Source organism: Varroa destructor, unplaced genomic scaffold (genome assembly GCF_002443255.2).
Source record: "Varroa destructor unplaced genomic scaffold, Vdes_3.0 BEIS01000001.1, whole genome shotgun sequence".
NCBI lineage: Eukaryota > Metazoa > Arthropoda > Arachnida > Mesostigmata > Varroidae > Varroa > Varroa destructor.
Genome location: NW_019211454.1, coordinates 76,090,043 through 76,114,510, shown reverse-complemented (window position 1 = coordinate 76,114,510; position 24,468 = coordinate 76,090,043). Strand labels below are relative to the sequence as shown.

Sequence of the window (24,468 nt, the reverse complement as noted above, 5' to 3'; positions counted from 1 at the left end):
TATATATATATAGAGAACTAGGTACAAAAACTAGGTACGTAGTAAAAAAAAACAGCTCTATCAATGGATCGCCCCCCATAGACACTTCTTTGACTCGGCAAGGAACCCATACTCTGTGTTAACAAGAGAGAAATGCCAGAAAATCTATAGAGAGAAAAAACCCATAGTGGATTAGTTTTTCAAACCTTAGTATCATTTAAAAGAAGCTAAAAAAACACAAGTATCTGACCGATAGGTTCATGTACGTAGACGAAGGTTATCTGACGTCGAGTGAACGCTGTCCGTCAGCTGATACAATAAATACAAAATACAGAGCGTCTTCTTTAAATAAGGAAATGAATTAGACTACCTGGTAGTATCTACTATAGGAAAACTAACTGCTATTAGGTGGGAAAAAAGTTCTTGCGCTGTTTCAAAAGCATCTGTCTTTCCCGCTCTCCATAACTTATTCTTTGCTTACTAGGAAGCGCGTAGCAACGTATTGTAACAATATTGTGCTTTAAGCACAAATTCAATTGTAAAGAATTTTTCTAAGATTGATATCTCAGGTGAAAAAGGGTGTATTTTCGGCATCTTCTGTGCTATGCATTTCATTGAGGCCAAAACGCTACCGAAACAACTAGGACAACGTTATCGCACCGGGGCTGTTTGTCGCTTCTGGGCCAAATAAGTTGATAATTCGTACACTCTATTTTTGAGTTTTTATAAATACGTTTTTTCAATAATTATTCTATTCTCCATTTTCTCGTACTGAAACGAGCACATATGACAAGGTATGTAACAAGGGTAAAGCTTAGAGCAAATATTCATCGAGATATCGGCTACGAACATAATTTTAGGTTATTGGATAGCATTAATGGCTCTTTATCTATGTTGGAGAGTGTTCAAAGCTCGTGCACACTCGGCTCTAACAAAAATAGCGCAGACTGACTCTAGGACGAGAAAGCGTAAAGTAGGACAGCGCTTCTAAGCCTTAAGGCTCTCCAAACACTGCTGCGAAAACCCTTTATATTTATTTTAACGACTATTATTCCATTTTCTGCCGTCTCGTTAATGTGTGCTTGTATATGTATGTATATATATATATATATATATATATTGGGTGAATCCGGACAGTGATAATAACGTGTGGTGCCTATGCCTGGTAAGTTGGCGTCCAAGAACATCGATAAGTATATGTAGATGTCATTTATACAGGATGGCGCATCGAAACGAAGAATTTCCTTTATGCAATATTTCTACGCCTTAAAAAAATATATACATACATGTATAAAATGTTGAAACATCTGGGTAAAAACAGATATTTCAACTTTTTTTCATACGTTAAAAATGTGATTTCTGACAGCTGTTTAGCTAATAAAGCCGCCATTGACCACGATTATAACATTAGTTCGGGACCTAAACTAGTAGCTAATCATTTTCGAAATATTCCTACGTTAATTAAGAAGCCTTGATAGTAACCGTGTTTTAACAGATGTATAAACTCTAATGAAAAAGTGTCGTTCAAATAAGCTAGATGAAAACAATTGTAACAGAACTAACTTTTGGGCTCGCAGTAGGTCGAATACTCAAGGGCTCAGAAGGCGTAATGAATGACCGTTAATTTTCGTATCTCCCGTTACTTTAACAGACGGTAAAGAAAAGGCTCTCCAAAAACTTTGCCAAGCGACATTTTTCAAATTTTCTAGAGACACACATACTAACAAATAGATCTTTTTTCGGTTGGTATTCTGGAGTTCCGCGAATGCGCTCATCTTGACTTGGTACTGTTGGATATAAGTCCTTTTCCAGGAATGCTGGAAACAAACTTACAGCCATGGCGAAAAACAGTGCTTCGACATTGGAGTTCAAGCGAAAACCAACTATTATTTAATCTTCTCAAGCGAGACGAACCGACATTGAGGTTATAACGTTTTTGAATTACTCCATTTGACCGTGGTTGGTATTGCTAATGAGCATGCGGTTGCAGAAGAAGCAGAAGCAGGTTCTAGCAGAGCTTTGTGGAAGATCCACGACAGACAAAGACAAGTGTACAATTTGGAATTCTCCAATATCGTTCAGAAAAGCATTTCGGATGATCGTTCTGCTTTGATTAGGACGTTTGTGAAGAAACTGTACGTGAGACTACTATGTCACCAAAACCGGCACGTATCATATATAGTGAGAGTCAGATTGACATGCTCTCTGCGAAAAGTAAAAGATTATTATGTCGTTTTGCTTCTCAGTTTTCTGAGTAAAGAACCTATGCGAAATTAACTGTATGTGGTTGGCGGTATGAGAGTATACAAGCCCGAAGAGTTGAACGGAGAGAGGAAACTACATATGCAGCGTCTGGCAAACTCCGTCGTGATTTGCTCACTCTCGTTTTTAACAAAGCGCTTGCATATTTGCACTATTATTTGAAACGATTCTGTGATCGGTCTGAGTCCCGAATCACTGTGGGTGGTCATCAATAACGACACCCGTACATATAATTTTTACGAAACATTTGATTTTGTTTAGATACAGCCGTAGAAACAAACTATGATGAAAGTCTTTTAAGTGAATTTAGGTGGTCGAAAAAGTATTTACGGTTCTCCGGGCAAACTTAAAGCAAATATATTTCTTATTTTGTAAAACATATAACTGTGTACGCATCGGTTTAACCGATAACCTTATGCCTTTTTTTTCTGGAAAAACTATGCTTTTTCAAACTATCAACAAGTCATTTTTTGCATCTTCCCACTAAATTAATAGCATTAACGCAGTTCTGCAGAGACCAAAATAGATGAAGTCTGACCGTAAGATCAGTGCGGATGCACGAGGATTGCCCATCTAAGTTAGCTCAATTTCTGCCAGAGCTAGATGTATGCGGTCTAGAATTGTCATAATTAAACGAATTAAATTAAATAAAAATGACGCCACTTCTGTTCCCATCGATTTTTTCAATTGCGTGTTGTTATTTTATTACTCATTGATGGCACAAAGGCAAATCAATCAGATTATCAAACAGAAGCAACTCATACTGTACGATTGTTTTCTACTAGCACCAGACCTACCGAATCACCTTTTCTGACGTCAGTGCATGCAATTTATCCGTGATCAATAGCTTTAAATAGTTTGGTTTCATCGGGTCTAAGTGGGGTCTTGCTAATGGAGCTATGATCAAGTAAATTCTTTTACCAAAACATCAAGTTTCCTTTTTAGGCAGACCAGCTGTTTTAGATAGGCCCTTTGTAGTTGAACGTCTGGGACTTTTAGAGATGCCGTGGCTGTCAGTTTCCTCAACAATTTTATAAGCTTTTTTTTTTGTACTTAGGTGACCACTATGGGAAGCTACAGAACTATCTTTGTGGCCTTCAGATAGCACGTCTTGACCATAACTAGTATATATCTTGGCCTGGGTGGAATTCGTCTGTTTGTCAACAATAATTATTATTACAATTTTAATTATTATTGATAAAAAGTAATAACAATAATTTTCGCAGAAATTTCATTCATCTTCAAAGCGCTGTATTTCAACTCTAAATAAAGGCATTCCAACAGGTCGATATACCTGCTGCCTTAAAATCGTGGTTTTCAGGAACGTTAATCCGACGCGACAGACATTATCTACTTTACAAAATATGTGACTTTAACTCGTTTAGCCGTCAATACTTCTTGATCACTCTATATATACATATACATATATGTCTGTGTAATGCGCTTCGTCCAAATCTGCATGCGTCTTTCTAGAACACAACAAAATCTACTTTCTAAACTAATGAAAGCCTAGGGCATCAGGTTCTCCGACCCAAATCGACTCCCTACAGTGGACGTATTAGGTTAATCGTTTGATGTTAATGGTGGTTCTGTTCTGCCCCAACTCGTATCCAACACGATACGTCTTTATTTATTGTTTATCTCTGTACGAGTAAACTCTTTTTCTTTCATCTACACTATTCGATATCAGCGGAAAATGACGAGGCTGATCAGTGTCGCATGTCAACGTGAGAGAGGCACAACGTTTCCAAGCCTGCCTTTGTGATAGGTTGGCACTTCCTAGACAACTTTGTCCTTAGCAAACCGGTTCGCTAAATTTGTGGCGCCCTTAGGGCCCTGAGAGCCTCTTTTACTTATGTTATTTATCCTGCTATGTTTGCATTGTCAGTTCGATACTGGCCAAAAGCCTTCGCCCTTAGGGAATCAAATGCGAAGAAAGGACAGAGAACCGCAAACAAAATATCGAAAGCTAGTGATATGGGGCCCGTACACTTCGTGAGAGAAGAGACTGACCTATTAGTAGAGCCCAGTAGCAACTATCTACCACAATCCAAGCGATATGTGAGTTCCATCGATTCTGAAATCGAACATGAGCCTGATACTCACCAGCAGCCATATCGAAATTCTCAGGCAATTCCAACCGAGTCACGTGCAAGTTGTTATCGACTGCGAGTCTTGGTAGAATCCTTCATGAATTAAATCTACATACTTTTATCAAGCGTCGGCACGAAAGTTTTTGGCCACTATAAAGTCCTATTTTTCTAAGGTGACGCGGCTGCTTTCTAAATTCTGCTGCTTGCTAAGATACTAAGTGATATACAACCGCCTGCTAAGATTGACGTTTTGAACTCAAGCGACACATCTAGTACAAAGGCGCCTCTATTGGACAATAGAATATCTTTTCAAATAATTTTTTGGAAGATGGCATCTTCCGTACGATCCGTCGTTAATTTTATAAAGTGCTCTTTTAAAAAAAGCTCTTTGTTACCAAACATTACGAAAAATGCAAATTTCTTCAAACTTAATTTCCATTGGCAGCCAAATGGCATTGAGTACCGCTAGTTGCGATTTCCGCGTCATCATTAAAACCCTCAAGGGTATACATTAGCTTGATAATCTATCATAATAGTAGAGTAATCTATGATCCTAACAGCAGCTAAAGAGGGCATTGAGAACTTACGTGGTGTTCATATCACTATTGATCCGTACCGACACCCCTAAGTAAGCACGGACGTACATATAATTCAAAATTACCGAGCCTCGAACATAATATCCCGTCACACCGTTCTCCGTTATTAAACCATGACCAACCTGTGATCGATACGCGTACGAGTAGACTGCAGATCATTTCGATTAATTACTTATACAGAACTCACTCGACTATGACGACTACCTGGCATCTGTTGATAAGCGGAGTATCCTCACTTCTGCATCCAAGAGCGATCCGAAACAGAACGGAACTCTATCGCAATGATAAATGTTTGAACGTTTAAAAATACTTCATTTGTTATTATTATTATAATACTCATATGCAGTAAATTTCGAGTCGAACGAATAGTCGAGGGACAACAGCCTGAGAATCGGCCGGATGTGATTGTGGGTTCTAGTTAAAGTTTATTTTTCCGACATCATTCGGCTGTGTCAACACCTACCTCGTAACCGAAGAATGCAAAAAAAAAAAAGCAAAGGTTTCCGCATGTCCACATTCCCTTACGTATCCACAAACGAACAAAAAGACAAACAAGAAAAAACTACAAAGCTACGACAAATTCTTGTAGGCTTTAATCGCGGATCCTGTGCGCCCTCCAGAACTTCATAGGTTAGTACTGAAACACGGCCTACATGAGATGATTAAATATCCATACTTGAAAGACCTATTGCTTGAAGGCGTTCCTTAAGCCTTACGTCGCGAGCATATTGTACTTCAACAACATATATATAAGCGTCCTTCTTCTGAGATGGGCAGACTTGTTGACTACAAAACGTGTCCACAGCTTGCTAATCATGCTATGACATCTCAATGGGATATTCTGTACTATGGCAAGCTTCTCAAAATATTTGACTATCACGTGAAATGTGCTCATCTGCAAATTCATCCCTACTTATTCTACTTAAAGCTTGAGCAGCAACTGCTATTCCATGCAGGAATATACAATATGGCACTGGGAACTGCGGGAAGTCCAGAAAAACGAGCGGCATCCATGGCTCTCTACGAAAATGACTTAGCTAAAATACTGCTTTACATTGAGATCCCCAAGTTCTACGCCTAACAACTGAACAGTACGGGTGAGGACTGTGCAAGTTCGTCACTTCCTAACGAACTATTTGTCGACTACTCTTAGTCAAATTTGTGCTAACTAACCTCCATTGCTGTGAAATTTGTTAACTGCTACTCCTATTGGAACATGTCCAAGGAGCAACATTATGCTGAAACCAATCGATGGCGCCCATCTTGTTACGTTCAAATAGGCCTGCATCCAACATTTCCTGCATTTCGTTCGACGAGGAATATTGATAGTAAACGGTGGAAGGCGCCGCCGGAACACATGTACAATAAGGAATTCGAGATCTATTTCTAATTGTGTTGGTGACGAACTAGCCGGCCACAAGACATCTTAATCCATACACGGGAAGACAATGGTTGAAGATTACCTACTGAATGTACGCGTGTCGACGAACAGCATGATTTCACACAAAATTAAATTTCACATGACTTCAATCTGCCTTATCCAGAGCACCACCTGAAAGAACTCCAATATGATATAACTAGACAGCATAAGGTTATATGTAGCCACGAACAATTATTAAATGAACAACAGACATAGTCTACAATAATTCACGCAGTTGCCTAGACTTAGGTTAACACAAATTAATCTTCGTCGGCGCGCCAAAAGAAACGATAAAAACTTTCCCGATAAACCTCATCTTCACAAAAGTATGCGCGGTCCATTCACATGGTATACACCTTTGAGGAAAACTCGTGATCTCCGACAGTTTTTTCATTTATTGTATTAGATTATCGTCCCATGATTAAACCCGAAGCCTTGAAGGCTATCGATCGATTTTTTCATAGCATATGCGGTGCGGGCGAGTCTTTCAGTGAAAGCTTCACGCTATGCTTTGGGGACTTCCACAACCGGTTATTAGGAGAGGTATCGATGCCGATGTTGAAGACCCGTGCATCAGTAAAAACTAGTTGACCGCCAACATGCGCCTTACCCCGGCTGACGCCGGCTATTCTCAGTGTTTATTGGACAGAAGTGAGAACATGTATTTAAAACCTGTCAATAATACTATCATTCTGCCTGACAACATTCTAATGCAGTAATAATATATTGCAGAATATATCAATGTAATTCATGCGCAAAATTTAGAGTTCGATACTCCGATAGGCGTTTTTTTCCATAACATGCATCTCAGTTTGCAGAAAAAGGACGCTCCAAGATATAAACGATTTTTTCGCAAATAAATTCCTTGGAAAAACCGAATCTATCATGGGTACATCCAAGAAACCGATGCGACTTATTTCACTGCTCTGACAGACTCGAGGTATTTGGATTTTTCACACATACTCTGCAACTTAAAGAGGATCTCCGATAATCCTGATGAGGAAAGTTGACTTGCAAACTGCAACGACACCTGGATCGTCATGCACGATTTGTACAATCGCCTCTTTACCACTAAGACTTGCACGAGCGACTCAAAAACGTGATCGTCTTGCTCCCACGAATTACTTTCACCCTTTTCCAGCAAACTGACCTAGTCGGTGCCAGTTCTATATGGCTTTCGGTGAACATTTAAAAGTCGCAAAGGACAATGTTTTCAAAGACAAAAGTCTTGAATCACAGTCAACTCGATGTTGCTCTTTGACGCATTCGCGGTTCCACAGATATCAGTGTTCTTCAAAGACAACACAGACTACGAGACATATTGTCATTGCAGCATTATGCAATGAGACGCTCTAAGTCCATCCTTGCCGGGCGTTACTTGTTTCATTTATAACAACACACGTCGACTCACTCTCTTCAGTGTTTATGCTGATGCTAGTATAACTAAAACATCTAGATTCGACAGTTCGTCCTAAAGTAGCTACCTACTTGTATACCATTAATGTTATATGCTATAAACCCGTCGGGCTATCTGATCTGTCGCATATTTAAGTCTTAATCCGTGGGTTTATCCCACCTTTTAGTGGAGGCGTAAAAACTGATTTTTACAGAGCGCTGCACTTTTATTCTAAATAGAGCTGCGGCCGAAATGGGGGGTTTCCTACTTATACTTTGTTTCTTGCATGGGAGAGACCTTTCCATGTCTACTGTGTTATGCTATGTCACTGTATATTGAACCGACCCGTTCGAGATAACGAGGTTGACTAACGCACTCAGTACTGAGAGCTAAACGGTGTGCATGTAAGTCCAAATTGTGTTACATAAATATTATTTTGTGGTAGCTAAACAGCTCGGACGGATTTCAGATAATAAAGACGGCGTGTTCAGCCTATGCTGCGTTCCGTGCTTAATATATACGGTAGAACAATCCCTCAAGTATAATGCCTATAAATCTGGTTCCTGTGCCGCAATGGTCGTGGTCAAAAATAGCAACTTCAGGCGCACTTCCACGAATGCGTAGAACTGTAGCAGGCGCCATTTATGCGCGGATAGGTAAAGCCCACAACGGCGCCCCATAAGCAAGTTCGAAATCCTTCCAGCAAATGTAGTCATGGAGGGGAAGGAAACCTCCTCCATTATTGTAAAGCCTGCGCCAATGTAAACTACACCTATTTAACGATAAAGCGACAAGCTTTCTTTAATTTAGTGAAAGGGATTGTAAAATTCATCTGATCGCTGAATAAAACGCTTTCACAAACAATACACCTGTCACAAGAGCCACCAAGGAAATATAAGTCTACACAACAATTTGACCTCTGTCGGTACCATTGCGAAGTATACTTCTATTGAAAATAGGTATAGTTCCTATTACCTATACAGGATGCTCTTTATCGCCATACAACTACAACGAATGCCATTTTTTTCAAATCCAGAAGTATCATTCGGAAAGAGAGGTGAGAGGGTGCATTATAAGTGGATTCGTATAGGTCGTGAACGGTTATCTGTGTTCAACTCATTGGTATGGGGTAAATTGTGCTTAGGCTACATTCAAGCTTATTCCACAAAACCATTAGGGTTTGGTGCTCATTTTTGGTGAATAAATTATTGTTATAATGGAGATCGCGACGAGCTTTTTGCACGCAAAATGAAGCACCACACAAAACAACTAATCACCGTACGCTGCAGGCGAAGGGCGTCACCTTAACACTGAAAGCCCTACGCAACGTATAATAAACTAATTCATTTCAGCAGATGTTAGTAGAAAGGACCAGATTCACCACCGTCGTAAAGCACTCCTCTTCAAAAACCAAACGGCAAATTTGCTGCATGCGGAAAACATACAATTAAATGGCATAATTTTTTGCAGGAGTACCACACCAGCAACCAAGAATTTTCGAAAAAATATTATCCAATATCGTCGTCAATAGAATTGCCTGCATCATATGATTTCTCTTGGTGTGAGTGGGAAGTAAGGGCCTCTGAGAGAAACTGCAATCCACTATAAGTCATCACAGTTGACCATTGCGTTGGAGCACTTAACAATGCCAATTTCTTTAAATTTACACGGAACAACATTGAACGCCGCCTACAAATTTTGACTTTTCCAGAGTTTTGCGCAATCCTCAAAGAAACAATTTTTACATTTGGCGCTTAACAACAGTCAAATAATGTATTAGATTAATACGGCATATGTACCATTCTTGCTCCTGGTCGATTATTACCAGTAAAGTATGGAAAACATTGACGCAAAGTCAAATGCCTTACTAAATGTACTACCCACTGGATTAACAGTGCAACTTGGGTCATACACGCCGTATATTATACGCGGGTCGTTTCCCCACACTTAGTAAACATACGTTACACACTAAGGAGTCACATATTTATCAATCATTACTAGTGGTTGATAAATGACATATGATGTAATGTAGAACATGTAAAGGTTGTCAACTGCTGATTTCTTTTAGGTACTGAGAAGTGTGTATGCAGGCTACTATTATGAGTTTGATGAACAATTACATTTAAGTATATGAGCCCTTGATTTATCTTAACTTCTCAGCATATTTTAGCTTTTAGTTAATATATAAAAGTAATATTGAGAAATTTGATTGGAGAATCGCGTTTAACGTAATCGTCCGAGACCGAAAAGTCCACTTCCATATACTCGTCGTCCTTCTGTGTTTTAAATCTATCTACTAACAGGTATTTTAGTGAACACCGTTTAAATCATTGTGAGATATCTAAGTAAATTCGCATCACACCTTAGTATCGTATATACACATACTGTCGGTACCCGGCCACACTGCATTTGCTTACAGAAGGATATTGTTTATTAATGTCTCTACATTAGTAAGTATCCTTTCAAATCTATTGCAATGTCGAGATTTAAGGTAGCGTCAAGTTATCGAGACCAAGCAGGTGAAGTCTAGATGCAACGTAAACGACCACTTGACGGTCATCTACGCAGCTAAAGTTTCTGTAAATTCCGGCAACTTCAGTAACATTCAGTACACTCTCCTTTTCCGGTAAAGAAGTCAAATTTTAACCCGTCTGACAGATTCATACGGATAGAATGCCTCATATAGTCTTTGTTGCTAACAGTATCAGAACTGACTCAGTCATTCTAGATCGAAAAGGAAGGAACGTCACAACAGCGCCGATGTCCGATCGACGTCACTGTGTAGGACACTTAGACGGGAGAATTATTCTGCGGCTAACGTTGGACCACGGATTTTGTCATATTAAGGAAACAAAAGCCGCTTCCAGGCCCTGGTAATTGACTACTAAGAGACTTGTCGTTTATTATGTGATGTGACAATGTTCTCCCGTAGTAGAGAAAGCGCGAAAATAGATCTGGTGTTGAGCGTGAGTGGGAAAACGGGAAAGAAGAGGCGTGTGCCGAAGCAGACAGCTTATCGGTAGCTACAGTAGCAGCAGCCGACAATGACTGAAGCGACGGCCGAGAGTGAACACACGTATGCTTTACGGTTTAAAATGATAACAAAAAGAAGAATGGCTAAACGACTGATCTAGCGCAACAGCCGGAGAGAGACTTTGAGGCGCCACGAATTTCGACAGAAACCACACCACTGCGAAAGGGTCAGACCACAAAATGGTCTGATAACAGTGGCATTTTATGTAAAAGAAGTATACATAAAAACTTCGCAAGAAGAAAGCACTAGAAAAGTCTGCAGCGACAACTTTGCGTGAGGACTGGCGAAGTTTGGTGAGAATATAAATTTAAGCGATCCATTGGATTAATCACGACGACCTCGGCCTCACCATCTCGTTGTTAAAATCAACGTTCTTTGGAGTGAAGTAATGAGAATAATAAAACTATACTTACGGTAACTTAGCGTAATTTCATCTGCTGTATTTAGCCAACAGAGACATTAGCCGAAGCTTGGTTAACAAATTAAACTTCAGCAAGGCCGGAGTAAAAAAAAACAGTGCTACTAAAACGTCGGCTAAGTTACCGGTTTTGTGGCAATGTCTGTTGTGCTCTCGTTAAAGACAATATTAGTTGCATTTATAAATAGCGAACCTTAATTAGACCGGAGTAGCATTATACATTTCTAAAATTTCAATATCAGATGTCATTTTACTTGCACTTTTCTCACATTAGTGGTGCTACTACTGTTGATGGAAATACATATATAAAGGAATCATTTGATTATGGATCCAGTAGATGCATTTGGTATTTAGTGGTCTTGTGATACTCTGCCTGTCGCAGCAGTTACTAGAAATTGAGCGAGTGAAAAATTTTGAATTCGTTTCGTTCTTCAACGAATTTATATGGACTACGGATTTAAATACGTAAATAACCAAATATGGATTACCACTCCGACAGCCCACCGGTCAGTATATTTAATGTTAAACAATTGCTTGTTTATAAATCAATTTTGTATAGCCTTCAGACTACAGTTTTTGTCAAAATGAAAAAAATTATGTGTCGTTAACAATGTGACAACTGAGATTACTATTGTTTGACATCGTTAGTGCATATTTATCACATTTTGTAAGAATAGTGGAAGTAATGAACATAACGTGTTATGGCCTGGGGGTTTTTTATACGGTATAATACCAGTGAATTTTCAATTTCACTGCAAGGACCATTGCAGCATTTGAAATAGCACAAATCTCACTCGACTTTAATAAATGTAGCCTTTTGGATAGGAGGCATTCAAGGCATCGCTTGCAATACAAAACACTTTTCTCTATTCAAAAACGTCACAGACTCAATTAGTCTTGCCACGTTTGATGAAACAAAATTGTTAATAATGTTCTACTAAATCGCTTCCTTGAATTTTTAAGAAGTCGTCAATAAAATTATCCTTCTGTAATATGCGGAGGATTTATAAGTAATTTTTTTGTGGAGAAATACTTCGCAGCTTGATAGGCTCGTAAGGGTATTATATATCTCCTTTTAGAAAGCTGTTTCAAGGATTTGGATAAGTATTTGCATTTTTAAAATAAGAGCTACACTCGTAAGTGACACATCCACCAAGGAACGATTACAGTATAAGAAATATATAAGTAACATGTAGGTTTTGTAAACTCCATACGATAAGGCTACAGTCATAATGTTCAGTTTAAAGGCTCAACAATATAAGTTCTGAACTTTATATTAGCAAAAATAACGCCTAAATATTTATAGGTCACATGGCGCCTGATCGTTATTTACAGGATCCATAGTGTCATGTTGAATAGTCTTGTAAATATTATTTTGTTGTTTTTCAGCTAGGGTGCAACTAAGTTGGTCGCCCCTTGAACAAGTACGCTTGCTGCCCTGTTTTTCTTTGCGTAGATTTCTAAGTCATCGACGTATACTTTATATTTGATAAGCGTGCTTTTAATAAAGGTTTGAAATCTTGACGACAAAATTTAGTAAAAAAGAAAAGACAAGAGCCGAGTGGGACTTCGGACCGAATCGTCACAGATACCGATAAGGAGTATCCAGCTTTCACCTTATGTGAACAATTTGTAAGGAAAACGCGACACGTCAGGCACTCATACCGACTACAGGCATCTTTACGATTAACTAGCGAAAATTTACTCTATTAAATGCATGAGATAAATCAGAATAGATGTCCTAGGAAACCTCCAGTAGCTGAGCGCCTTTTAATTTAATATTAAATTGAGTCGCAAAGTTCAAACGAGCATAGGTAAGTCGATATAGAACCTACGATGATAATATGACCATACTTCTGTGCAGCCGAGTCCTCTTTTTCTGTAGACGGGAGTACCAGTATTTTCCCAAAAGACTAACAATACGGCCCTTTCCTCAAAAGTTCTTGTAGAGATTACGGCCAAGGGTTCGACAAGTATGTCGGTCGGTTCCTTAAAGATAATTAAAGGTGGTTTGCCAGATGATAAGGATTTCGATCAATGTTTTGGAGCATTTGCTCGTGTGAGAATTCAACGTTATTGGGTTGGAATTTGATGGACAAGTCCATTCAAGAAAAAAGATTCTGATCTTGGATTCGTTGAAATGTTATCGCGTTTTCCATACTGTTAGTCGTCAGTGAGTCACCGTTTACCAGAAAGGCGATTTCCCATATTATATGGGGAAAAAGCCGCTATGTTGAGGTTTGAATAAATGAGACCCTGTGAACGGTTTGCAGCATGTTGTAGTTATTTAGAAACAATTGCGGAGGGCGTGTTTATGGAAATTAAGTGACCTAGTAGGAGATAAACCCGGTTAGTATAAAATGTCAGCGATGATGTACAAGAAGATCGTTTTGATGTGTGATATACAATCAAGATTTGTAGGTGTACGAGCTTTCAATGGTTTTTCATTTCTGTTGGAACATGAATGGAAAGATTCGAGTTTGTACTAGCTAGAGTTGTCCTCAACACTGTCAACATTAGTTTTGAGATGATTCATTAGCCCAGATCGTCGTGGATTAACGTTTGGATGTATGATTCGGAAAGCTACAGGTAAAAAACCCGACATTACTGGCGAAGTCGTATTCTAAACCGGGTACATTATAATAATAACAATTGATAATATTGAAGTCTGAGTAGCAGATCAGGGATCGTGTTGTTCTGGGGGCCTAGCCATTGTGAGAAGTTAAACAAGCTAATTTCGTAAGCAAAAGTTCAGGAAGACACTTTCCTTAGAGGAACTGGTGTGGAATAGCGTTGGAATTTTCTAATTGCTCTTCACATAGCCCGTCTTGAGACTTGCGTATTATTCAATACTGTAAGTTATGTCGGCGGAAGAATTAATAAGCGAGAAGTTATGCTATCCGTTCGGATTAGATATTGATTATACCCGCTTCATCCATTGTGTTAGTAATAAACAAGTAGTGTTCAATCAGATAATTTCAAATTCCAGCACTAATGCAAGATAAGTTCAAACGATTTATGAAAGCGGTACTATTCTACATTGATTTTCTATATGTTGATAAAGAAATTAACAAGGATTTTTCCGCTGAGAAACCGCTGATACGCAAAATGTGATACACATTTTATTTCAGTGTGATGGCTTACCGAAACCGGATTTCATTGAGCCTAGTATTCATATTTCGTGCTAATATTTTGTATTATGTCCAGCCCGCGTGTTCTACACGATAATCTACCAAGATTCAACAAACAACAATATCGGGGTAACTATGTATAAAGCTGTCAAAAAACCTTGGTTGAATGCTCGAATGAAACGAATTCGTTTTTATTGGGTAAACTGCATCAAAAATTGGACCTTTGAAAACTTAAAAAAAATCTGTCTCTCAGACAAATCTTCTTCTGAAATCTTGGGAAAAACGCCCGTTATACCTTCAAAGTGTTGGTAGTTTTTCGAAAATGGCGTCTTGCCGAAAATTAAACAAAAATTATGTTAAAATTTATGATTTATATATAGCAAAAACACTGGAATGACACGTTTTGCACAGCAAAAATAGGCTAAGGTTATAGAAAATAAGATGTTGTCTTAAGTACGGGCATAGTTCATTGACGGTGACTAACAGACGGGTGGTGGCATGCTTTGTCACAAGTTCAAATTATCTCTAGGCTACTCAATGCAAATTGCGTTCAGGTGTTTGTATGGTCTGGTAATTCGTCAGACTTCAATCCCGTTGAGGACGCCTGGAAAATTGTAAAACGACGGAAGCGCACGAAATAACAGATCTCTATGAAAAATAAATTATTGATGTGTGGCAACAGGACCCACTCATAGCTGAATTGGCGAAAAACTGTACCGAAAGCATGTCCTAAAGAAGGCGATTTTACAGATAATATGATAGGGATCATACTATTTATTAGCAATTTGAAAATATTTGCCGGCGTCTTTATTGGTGATATATATAAGAATAATATCGCTTTCATAAGTGAAAAGTCATTAGTGTTGCACAATTGGCCTTGAAAATTGAAGGTGTTTGATTAAGTTTACTTAGATTTATTTAATTGAAGACCGACTCGAAGTTCGCAAGAAATGTATTTATATCCGTCGTCTTAATTGGTCTTAATCGATCACAACCAGAAATCCCATCAAAACGGCAGTTTGGCCCTTGACAGCTTCATCAGCCCAAATCTCACTGGTAAAAGCTATTAGAGACAGGTAGCAGAAGGTGCTGCTATCTTAATGAGTAGCCGTTGGAGAACCCATTATTTAACTGATTTGATGCGTTGCATGTTGGCTTGTATCGTTTTCCGAGATTCCATGGTCCTGGCCCATGGACTTTATATTTAACGGTAGGACCTCGAAATGAATACGTTGTACGGTTATAGTTTTTTTCAAGTCAACCAATGAGAACAGCTTTTTGATTTTAATTTAAGAGGGGGCAGTGTGGGAAGCAGATGGGCCAGCTGCGAAGTATTCGAATTAATGCTTTAACTGAAGTTGCGAACACTTTTACAGTACGTGGGGCGATCTTTGAACTTCCAATTTAGATCGCTGACTATGTGTAGTTCGGAGAGATGCCTGTTCGTTGCCATCTATTGTTGATAGTTACCCTTGACGTTGACTTAGCAGCACCAGTCAAATTAACTACACCGCCATCCTAGCTTTATGTGTCTGTGTCGGACAGCAGTGGATTTCAATTACAGCACTTTGGATCACAATCTTTCTTTCTAAAGAGCTGTACATGAGATGTGCAGTCGCCTGTCATATCAAAACACAGAACATAATTTTTAGACCCAACAATCTTTTCACAGTTTGTCCAAGTCTAAAATGGGTGTTCTTGCGTTTTCTCTATACTAGGATCCTAGTGGTTGTCTATCGAAAAAGGCAAAGGTACAAATCGTTTGAAAGCAACGCTAAGCGATGGCCAATAGGCGAAGCACCTTCGTTTGCAGGCCCGTGTACCTTGCCAAGAAATAACTTGCCGCTCGTGAAGAGTCTTGTTAAACTGCTTCGATCTATCCAATTTAATGTGAAAAAAGTGTATCAAGTAAAAGCACGTTTGAACCGATACTTACCATTCTGCATGATAGTTAAAGAAAAGTGATTCGGCCCGACGCAGTAGCAGGCTGAAATAAACTTCAAAGAGCTTGCAGGCTAATAAATTGTTTCTGAATCATAGAAGGCGCTAACAAATCCATCTGTAGACTATTAGATATTTAACACGCCGACCAAAAAGTTTTCCCCCCGCCGCAAAGAAACGCTTTCGAAAAATGAAGAATTTAGATCCGAGAAGTGGTTACTGGCAGGTATGCATAAGGTCCGAGGAGAATAGCGTTTTGCATTTTGGGCAACGGATGCTTTTTGGGCTAGATAACGCTTCAACGATGTTCCAGCGGCCAATAAGCTCGTTGGTGGAGTTATATGATATTAATGGTGTTTTCCAGAGGAGTTGAGGAACATTTGCATCACGTACGGCAGAAGTCCTCTGTTCTGAGCATTGCGGCTTTAGGGCTCCATATTTGAACTACTTGTTCGCCGTACAAGAAGTTGTGTAGTACGTAACTCTTAATCCAAGATGCAAAATGGATCCTGTCAAGGGTTGCATGTTCGGCTGTAGTCTAAGCAGGAAAAAATTTTACTTGTATCTGTATGGGCGGCGATTTATGATGGCCACCGACGGTATTGCGCTCAGAGACCTTTTAAGTAAGAGATCTTTGTTTAAACTTGCTGTTGGAATACCATTTCGATGCTCGAAACTGGATTAACATGATAAACCGCAACGCCGAAGCTTTGCCGCATCTATACAGTGCGACACTTCGGAGCTTAACTATGAGCCGTGGGCTGACGCCAGTTTACAACAGTCCATTAATTGGCAAGCGCGCACCGCGCCCGGCAGTAACTAAGCCTCGCAGAAACCGCAAAGTTGCTTTGTCAACAAAAAACGGAAAGGTGACGAGGTTCCTAATGCTTGGGGCCACGTTTAACTGTTCTGGGCCACAAAGTCTCCGATTGATCTTCCCTCAGTCTGCAAAGCGGTGCTTTCTATCTACCATTAAAGTCATCAGCAAGGTTCACAAAGGCCGTGTAGGCTATCTTTCGAAGTACAAAGTACGGTTGAGTGCCCAGGAGAATTTTCGTAGTTGTGAAGTCCGTCAAAGAACGAAGTCAAGCGATAAGCATCCGCTGGCGTAGATCCGTCAATACAGCCTTTCTTTAACGCGGGTCTGGGTTTTTGAGGCCGTTGGGAGTTCCGAGACGTGCTCTTTTGTTTGTTCAAATGAGTATATACAACTGCACTTGTTTTTCAGTTTTCCTAGATGTTGTGTAACAGCCTGGATCGTACATAAGACATGATTTACTTTATAATCATGCGGGGTAGTATACGTCGTTATCATGGACAACGAAAACTACTTTTAGGGGATCGACACATTAACCAGCATTTGCCATCCTCTTACATTCGTTCAATAGCGACCGTTGTAGCCCATCCGCAAGAAAACGGGCTGCACTTTTACTAAAGGCGCCTGGCTCGTGCGTTCTTGCGGTGCTTCGAGCAATGATTTTACGGTGAACATTACGATGAATGAGGCCGTAGGTGCGATTCCGTAGATGCTTTGTGGTTTCAAAATATATTTTTGAAAAACCTTTTGAACCGCGGTCGGTCCACGTGCCTGATGTCTGCGCATGTGGGTTTCAAACGATATTATATATATATATATATATATATATATATATATATATATTAGTTTCTTAGCGTTATTTGTTGCTTCTTTAACTACCTTATGTGACAGGTGTTAGGAAGTACCTCTTTTGGATAGCATCCGTATATTGAACTTGGTATCATGATGTTAACGCTGTCGACCGAGTCACGAAGAATAGCATAAGGAGAGGTGGTGAAGCCAGGTGAAAATACACAAATTGGTTAGTTTATAATAAATAAAAATAAAAATAAAAAAAATTACTCTACGAATAACTTCTAATGAGTAACGATTTGTCTTTCTTGCAAAAGAAAGTTGTGTTAAAATCCTATCCAATATTGTTTATGTACTTTTATTTTTGTTTTTATAGCCGAATTGAAAAGGCAATAAGCTACTGAGCCTGTTGTACGCGGTGTTTATTAACCTAAAGGTAACATTCTATTCAAGCTTAAAGATCAGATCCTTTATAATTTAGCGTACACCGGAGCTACCTGGAACGCGTTTGCCTTACGAGCTGCAATCCTGCAAGACTTTGGCTTAAATTTAGATGACGGAATGATAGACCTACCCTTTTTCCGAATCAACGAATTTGGGATAGAGTATTCATTTCAAACTCCTTCTGCTGTTACTGCAATCGACGCCTTCTTTAAGTGTTTCAAAAGGTGAGGGGAGAAGTCTGTCCAAATAAACGGCGGGGTCTTAAAAACGGAGGCAAAGAGAAACTTTTTAGAAGGAAAAAAACGGGATCAGCCGTTTTGCGTTAACGGCTTCCACCACAAACTATCTACAGTTGTACACTTTAACATGTTATGAAATGTTATGAAGGGAATTGCGATAAATGTCATGGAGCTAGCCGCTTCTATTGTTTTCTGTAGAGAGCCTAGCTCACTGTGTAATTAGCCTGTTATGTATTTGGCTTATATATATATATATATATATATATATATATATATATATATATATCCAATTTGTAAGGTAACAGCTATTTATACACAAAAGAGATGTACAAATGACAGCTGCAAACAAATAACTAGAATGCGCCTATTATTGTCCTACCATGAGTTTTAAGCTTGTGCTGAGATCCATAAAGTGTCTACAAAAGACACAAAGCTCTTTGTTGTCAACCAATATAGTGAAGAGGGCAACACAAGCAATTACTTCTAATTTCTAAGACATAACCTTATCTCTTAGGTATATTTGTTTATTTTAGCCATAAAAACATTTATATGTGGACGAATTGTATTGTGTGTTATAGGCATAGAACCGATCCATGAGGGGCTTCATAACTTTGGGAAAGTCATCAGGTTCAAACTAAAACATAGAAGGAATAGTATTTTCTTCTTTCTAATACCATCGCTTGTTTTCTATGCGACAACCAAGAAAGTTGTTCTGGAAGTTTCAAATAGTGTGCATAAATTCTTCTGGCACAAAAGGCCATCGTTTTGGGGGGAACAACTAATTACGTGCTTCCCAATCACAAGAACCCATTGGCCCTCAGTCGTTATTTTAGTGACGCCCTTAAGATAGTCTCGTGGTGCAAAACTTCGTATTCATTCAACTAACTAAGTTTAAAAACTGTGCGCTAAAGAGCCTTAAAAAAAAAATTCGATTCTAAAATAAAAACGGGCAACAGGATGCCGATACTCCTGCTTAATGTGATGCAAATGCTTAATGTGCATTTGAAAAACATAAACGCTAAGTGGGTGCTGCTTGTTTTATAGGAAAGTTTCATGTTTTTTTCGAGCAGCCTGCTATACGCTACCATTGCACTGTCACTATTATAGCCCTATTATAACCACATATTTATGGAATTTTCATGGAAAGGCTAACCGAAATACAGACAAGAAATTTTTAGATTAAGCATGGCTAAGCGCACTTTGTTATCCTTCACCCATAGTCCATCGCAGATGACTAGTCATGTGGCTAACGAGTGTGGAACGAGACGCCATGCACCAAAGCAAGGAAAGCGCAGCGTGTCACTAAAATCTGACTCATGCAAAGGTTTGTTGTTGCAAAAGTTCTCCGGTTCCGAGCAAATTGGGTGCCACAGAACTTCCGTGACCGAAACAGTCATTTGTTTGAAATACTTAAATGATTCTAGTGTTCTGACAACACTTAAATCTAACAAATATCATACACGTCACTTATTTTTGCTATTATCATACTGTTTCGCACCACAATAAATAAATATATTAAGGTGAGAGGTATTAAGATGCAAAAGTATTTTCCATACTTGCAAGTATGGAAAAACAAGACGCATCAGTTCTGTAAGTTATAAAGGCCGGTTCAAATCTGGATTTATTTGAATAATTATGGTTTTGAGGATCGCACACATATCCTGTCATCACAAACAAGCGGGTATTGCATCGTAAACGCGGGCTTTTTTAAAAATTGTTTGCTCATTTAAAAAATGGCCGCCTGTCAGTAAATTATACTTATATTTGTGGTATTTTATTTTAGGTATCACTGATGCTAACCTAAGATTACGGTATTAATATTTGTGTTTATCATAGAAAGTTGGTCCTATACACTCGTGATATTTTTTTTGAGCTTTCTAGAAGGCCGAATTCTAGCTGATATACTGACATAATGCTATTAAATGGTGCTTCTTAAGTTTCTACGCATACGTCGTAATTGCCTTCTCTCGATAAGTCGGATACTAGCCAAAAGTAGAGCTTTTTTCTGAAAACTGGAAGCATTTAACGATGGGATGATTTTAAACAAGTCGTCAATTTCTCGTTGCAATAAAGTGGATTATCGACAATTTACTGAATATAAATTTTCTTTTTTAAATTTGTACCAACTTCAAAAGCGGCACGATTTTCAGATCCTGCTGTAGGCAATTCCAGCCAGTTTTTTCAATTACCAATCAATAATACCAATGTCAACAATAAATCATATAAAAAATGTTAGAATCGTCAGTAAACAAAACTGAAATAGATACGAGAACTGCTTAAGTATCTGATGTTACTATTTGGAACAAGGAGTCAGATGATCTTTTAGCGCACCTTCGTGAAACCAGTTAATCTCTTGACAATAAATTTGTCTGTTCTGAACAGCGCGATGGAAAAAGCGTCTTCGTTTTAACCCATTTGTACATCAGCAGAAATAAGACATCTGACTGTACAGGAAAAAATCACGACTTCTACTCGAATTTCATATTTTCACGCTAACCGCAATAATCAATCACTATTTTGCTATTTCATAATATCATAGTATTGTCTGACTAAACTGGCCTTTTATACCGGCTGAGCAAGTTAGAAAAAATAAACTTTTGCATGTATAATAAATCGTAAGATAATGTTTTAAAACAAATGTTTTATAGCAAATTGATCCATTACACATTTAAGCTAGGGTCCAAGCGCCACTCCAAAGCACATTTATAAAACTGAATTTTTTAATCTAAAGAAGACTACAAATTGCTTAACGTTATATATATATAAGGTGCATTTAGTATAATTAAAGCATTGTTTGTACTCTGGCTCAGGTTGTGGTGACAAAAGCGAACGATCTAGTAGTTTGAAGGTCTGAATTAAAAATGGTGTTTGACGAATTTTTGCGTTTCCAATATATTTCTAGGGTTGTTGCGACGCCATCCGAACCTTACGGGGCCGTGAGCGCTGTTCGCTTAACCGTATTCTTAAATGCATCGACGTAATTGCCTTGCTCATCGTTCTCGTCGTGCAGGTCAGTGTGAATTAGTACTTTCGCTCAGAGGGCGCTACGAACGCTCAGAGGGAAAGCGTTCTCGCTTAACTTGCTATCAGTTTGCTCAGACAATGTTTCATATGTTTTACAGATAAAATAGGCATCAAGTATATGCCCTCATAGCATAATTGTCTACCACAGTTAGAGAATAATCAACACACAGCTAAATAGGATTACTCGAATCCGGCAACAAGGCTCGAAAAACTTAATTTGGATAGCTTCTTGTGCTTGGAGATGAAAAACTGAGGTCATCTTTAAGAAGATTCCATGTTCTTCTTTCCACTTACAACGTATTCCACGTACTTCCAGCAACTGGAATCCACATATAAGCAGACCGTATGAAGATGCCACCTTGATACAAAACCACATAGTGCAACGTATAAGGCACATATATAGTCTCATATGGTTCGCTTGCATGTGGATTCCAATGGGCAGCAAATATATTTCATTTTATGTAATGTCTAGGCTTGGATTTCAGGTAGGTGTCGCGTAGATCACGATTGGCTAATATAAATACAAAATAAATTAAATCAGGATTTCTCATCAAAATTGTTTAAGAATCCAGCTGAAACGTTATTTTACGCGGAGCTCAACCTCTGCTGTATGTTCTTTATGTGTTTGAGGGACATTGAGACAACAATATTTAGATCCTCATTTGCATTACCTAAGATTCACGTCACCTCTGCTATTCAGATGCTATAAACGGATGATTTCAGGTCATGTCTTACGGTCTACTCAACATAGCCTAGCAAAACAGGCTGCTTCCTGGTGAACTATTTACATTTACATACTTTTACATCAGTCCCATGTATTCTTACCGATATTAATGGCGACGTTGTGTACACCAGGCCTTATATACGACATATTATATATATCAAAAGGCCTAGTAGTATGCCAAGGACATTTACTAATTTGACACTTTAAATTTTGAAACTTTTCATTAACGGAAAATAACGATTTCCGTGCTATCAAAACATGCATTATCTTCTCAATGATGTTCCGATGTAGAGTTGTTCATTATAGGCTCTTGACCAAACGCAAATGCCCCGCTGAGGATCCAGGGGCGACTTTAAAATGAATCTTCTGAATAACAATTTCTAGTTAGTCATACACATATGATTAAGCTACTGCTGAAGAACATTCACCTACTTTACTGCGCTTGAAGCCACGCTGTATCTAAGCATTTAAGTTGTATCAGTTGATATTTCTACGGAAACAATTTTCAACACATTCTTGAACGTTTTACGGTACACCGTGAGCATACAATCCAAAAAAAAAGCCTTAATTTATATACTTCGTTTGTTGCTATTAAATCCGTTTTAAGTTAATCGATCTCTGAAACTGAAGGAGCATTTTCAAGTGGTTACCGGTACTGTCTCTGCTAAAAACCAGTCACGGCATTGCTTAGAGGGGAACATGGCTGTAGTTAGAAGGCTTTCCTTGCACTTTTAATTCGGTTATACTTTTATGTTTTCGCCCTTTAGTTATCATGACTACACAGTCAGATTGGGACAAGAGGTGCTTCGTCCTTTCCCAATGGAAATGATAGACTTACTTGGCTTTAGATTTCCATATATCCTGTGGTAGACATCTCTAGCATTTAAATATATTCCACTGTTCATAGCGCGTGCTTTTAGTATTACATATGTTACACTACTTATTATTAGCAATGGCCAAAAATTGATTAACTCTGACTTACGGGAGATTGTTGGCAAAGCTGACTCTGGTATTTGCCAACACTATAAGGAAAAATAACCAAGTCTGTATTGCGCAGAGGTGTGAGAGACGGCGCAAGTGTTACACAAGGCTATTTAGGCGGGCCACATGGTGACGTTTCTGCCTACTGAACTATAAGATACGTAGTGGTTTGGGTTTGAATTGCAACGTAGACGCACTGCTTCGTGCAGGGAGCCAACCATCTGAAGCAACGTTTGTAGTACAAGACTTAAAACTCGAACCATTTGTTGTTAATGACCATTGTCCTTCTAGCCGACACTAAGGTGTTTGTCTATGCAGAGCTCACGGGGAAAAAAACGAAACAAGCCATTTATATTAAAACGCCTCCGCGGCACTTAAGAGAAACTTATTTGCTATGCCGGACACAAGAACAACTCCAGTGAAAATTGCTCTAAAATGGGTTTAGACAACACAACCAACTTTAAAAGACAGACCCTACGATTGCTACAAACGACCTAGTGAGCTACGAGCTACGAGTAGAGTACGACCAGGTGGAAGCATTTTTTTTTTTTTACAAATCCATTACGGGCATCGTTTTTGCTCAGTGCAGTTCCCATGTCAAAGACAGTGAGAGACTTGTTAGCGAACAAGTTAGTCACGTTCCTATGACGCGCCAAGCGGGTCGCTTGGGAAACTTTGTTTTCAAATTCAGTATTTGCACACTACTGCGTCGAGTTATGGAATGGCTTGCTTTGCGCATCTGTATTGTGAACACCGCGAGATATTTTGGCCTCTTTTAGGGGAAGGAGCTAAGACATGCAAAGAGCATACTCATTTTGGTACCATAAGGGCCTTATAGAAACTGAGACATCTGTTGTTGGGGTGCTCTCAACCTCTTAACATATACGATGAGATTAGGGCGTTTCTTCGATGCGTATCCTCAACTTCATTGAGTCGTCAAATATGACACAAATTTTTACTTGCTAAAATTCTAGGTGTAGTTTGACCGCTTAAAGAATGGGCCAGTGAAGCCCATCTGGGTACATATTTGTCGCGAAATACGAATTCATCGCTAACTAGTACAGTTTTACTTCAAATCATTAGGTTGGTCCGGAAGTATTGGCCGTTTTTCATAGAAAACGTTGCCTTGCATTCGAGTTTGTTTTTTCAAGTTATAATATAATAATAATGTAGTAAT

At 38.8% G+C, this 24,468-nt stretch overlaps 1 protein-coding gene across 13 annotated transcripts in view; it reads left to right on the top strand.

Moving 5' to 3' along the window:
• Positions 1-10,238: 10,238 nt before the first annotated feature.
• The window catches only part of LOC111252518 (uncharacterized), a 63,922-nt gene continuing 49,692 nt past the window's right edge, over positions 10,239-24,468 (top strand). For 6 of the 13 annotated variants that reach the window (XM_086982902.1, XM_086982903.1, XM_086982895.1 and 3 more), the window contains exons 1-2: positions 10,314-11,704; positions 21,465-21,572. In XM_086982902.1, the coding sequence (XP_086839028.1) occupies positions 11,678-11,704; positions 21,465-21,572 (135 nt within the window). In that variant the 5' untranslated portion in view covers positions 10,314-11,677. Of the gene's footprint in view, positions 11,705-21,464; positions 21,573-24,468 lie in introns of all 13 variants that reach the window. The other 7 variants (XM_086982880.1, XM_086982867.1, XM_086982862.1 and 4 more) reach the window with 6 other exon arrangements.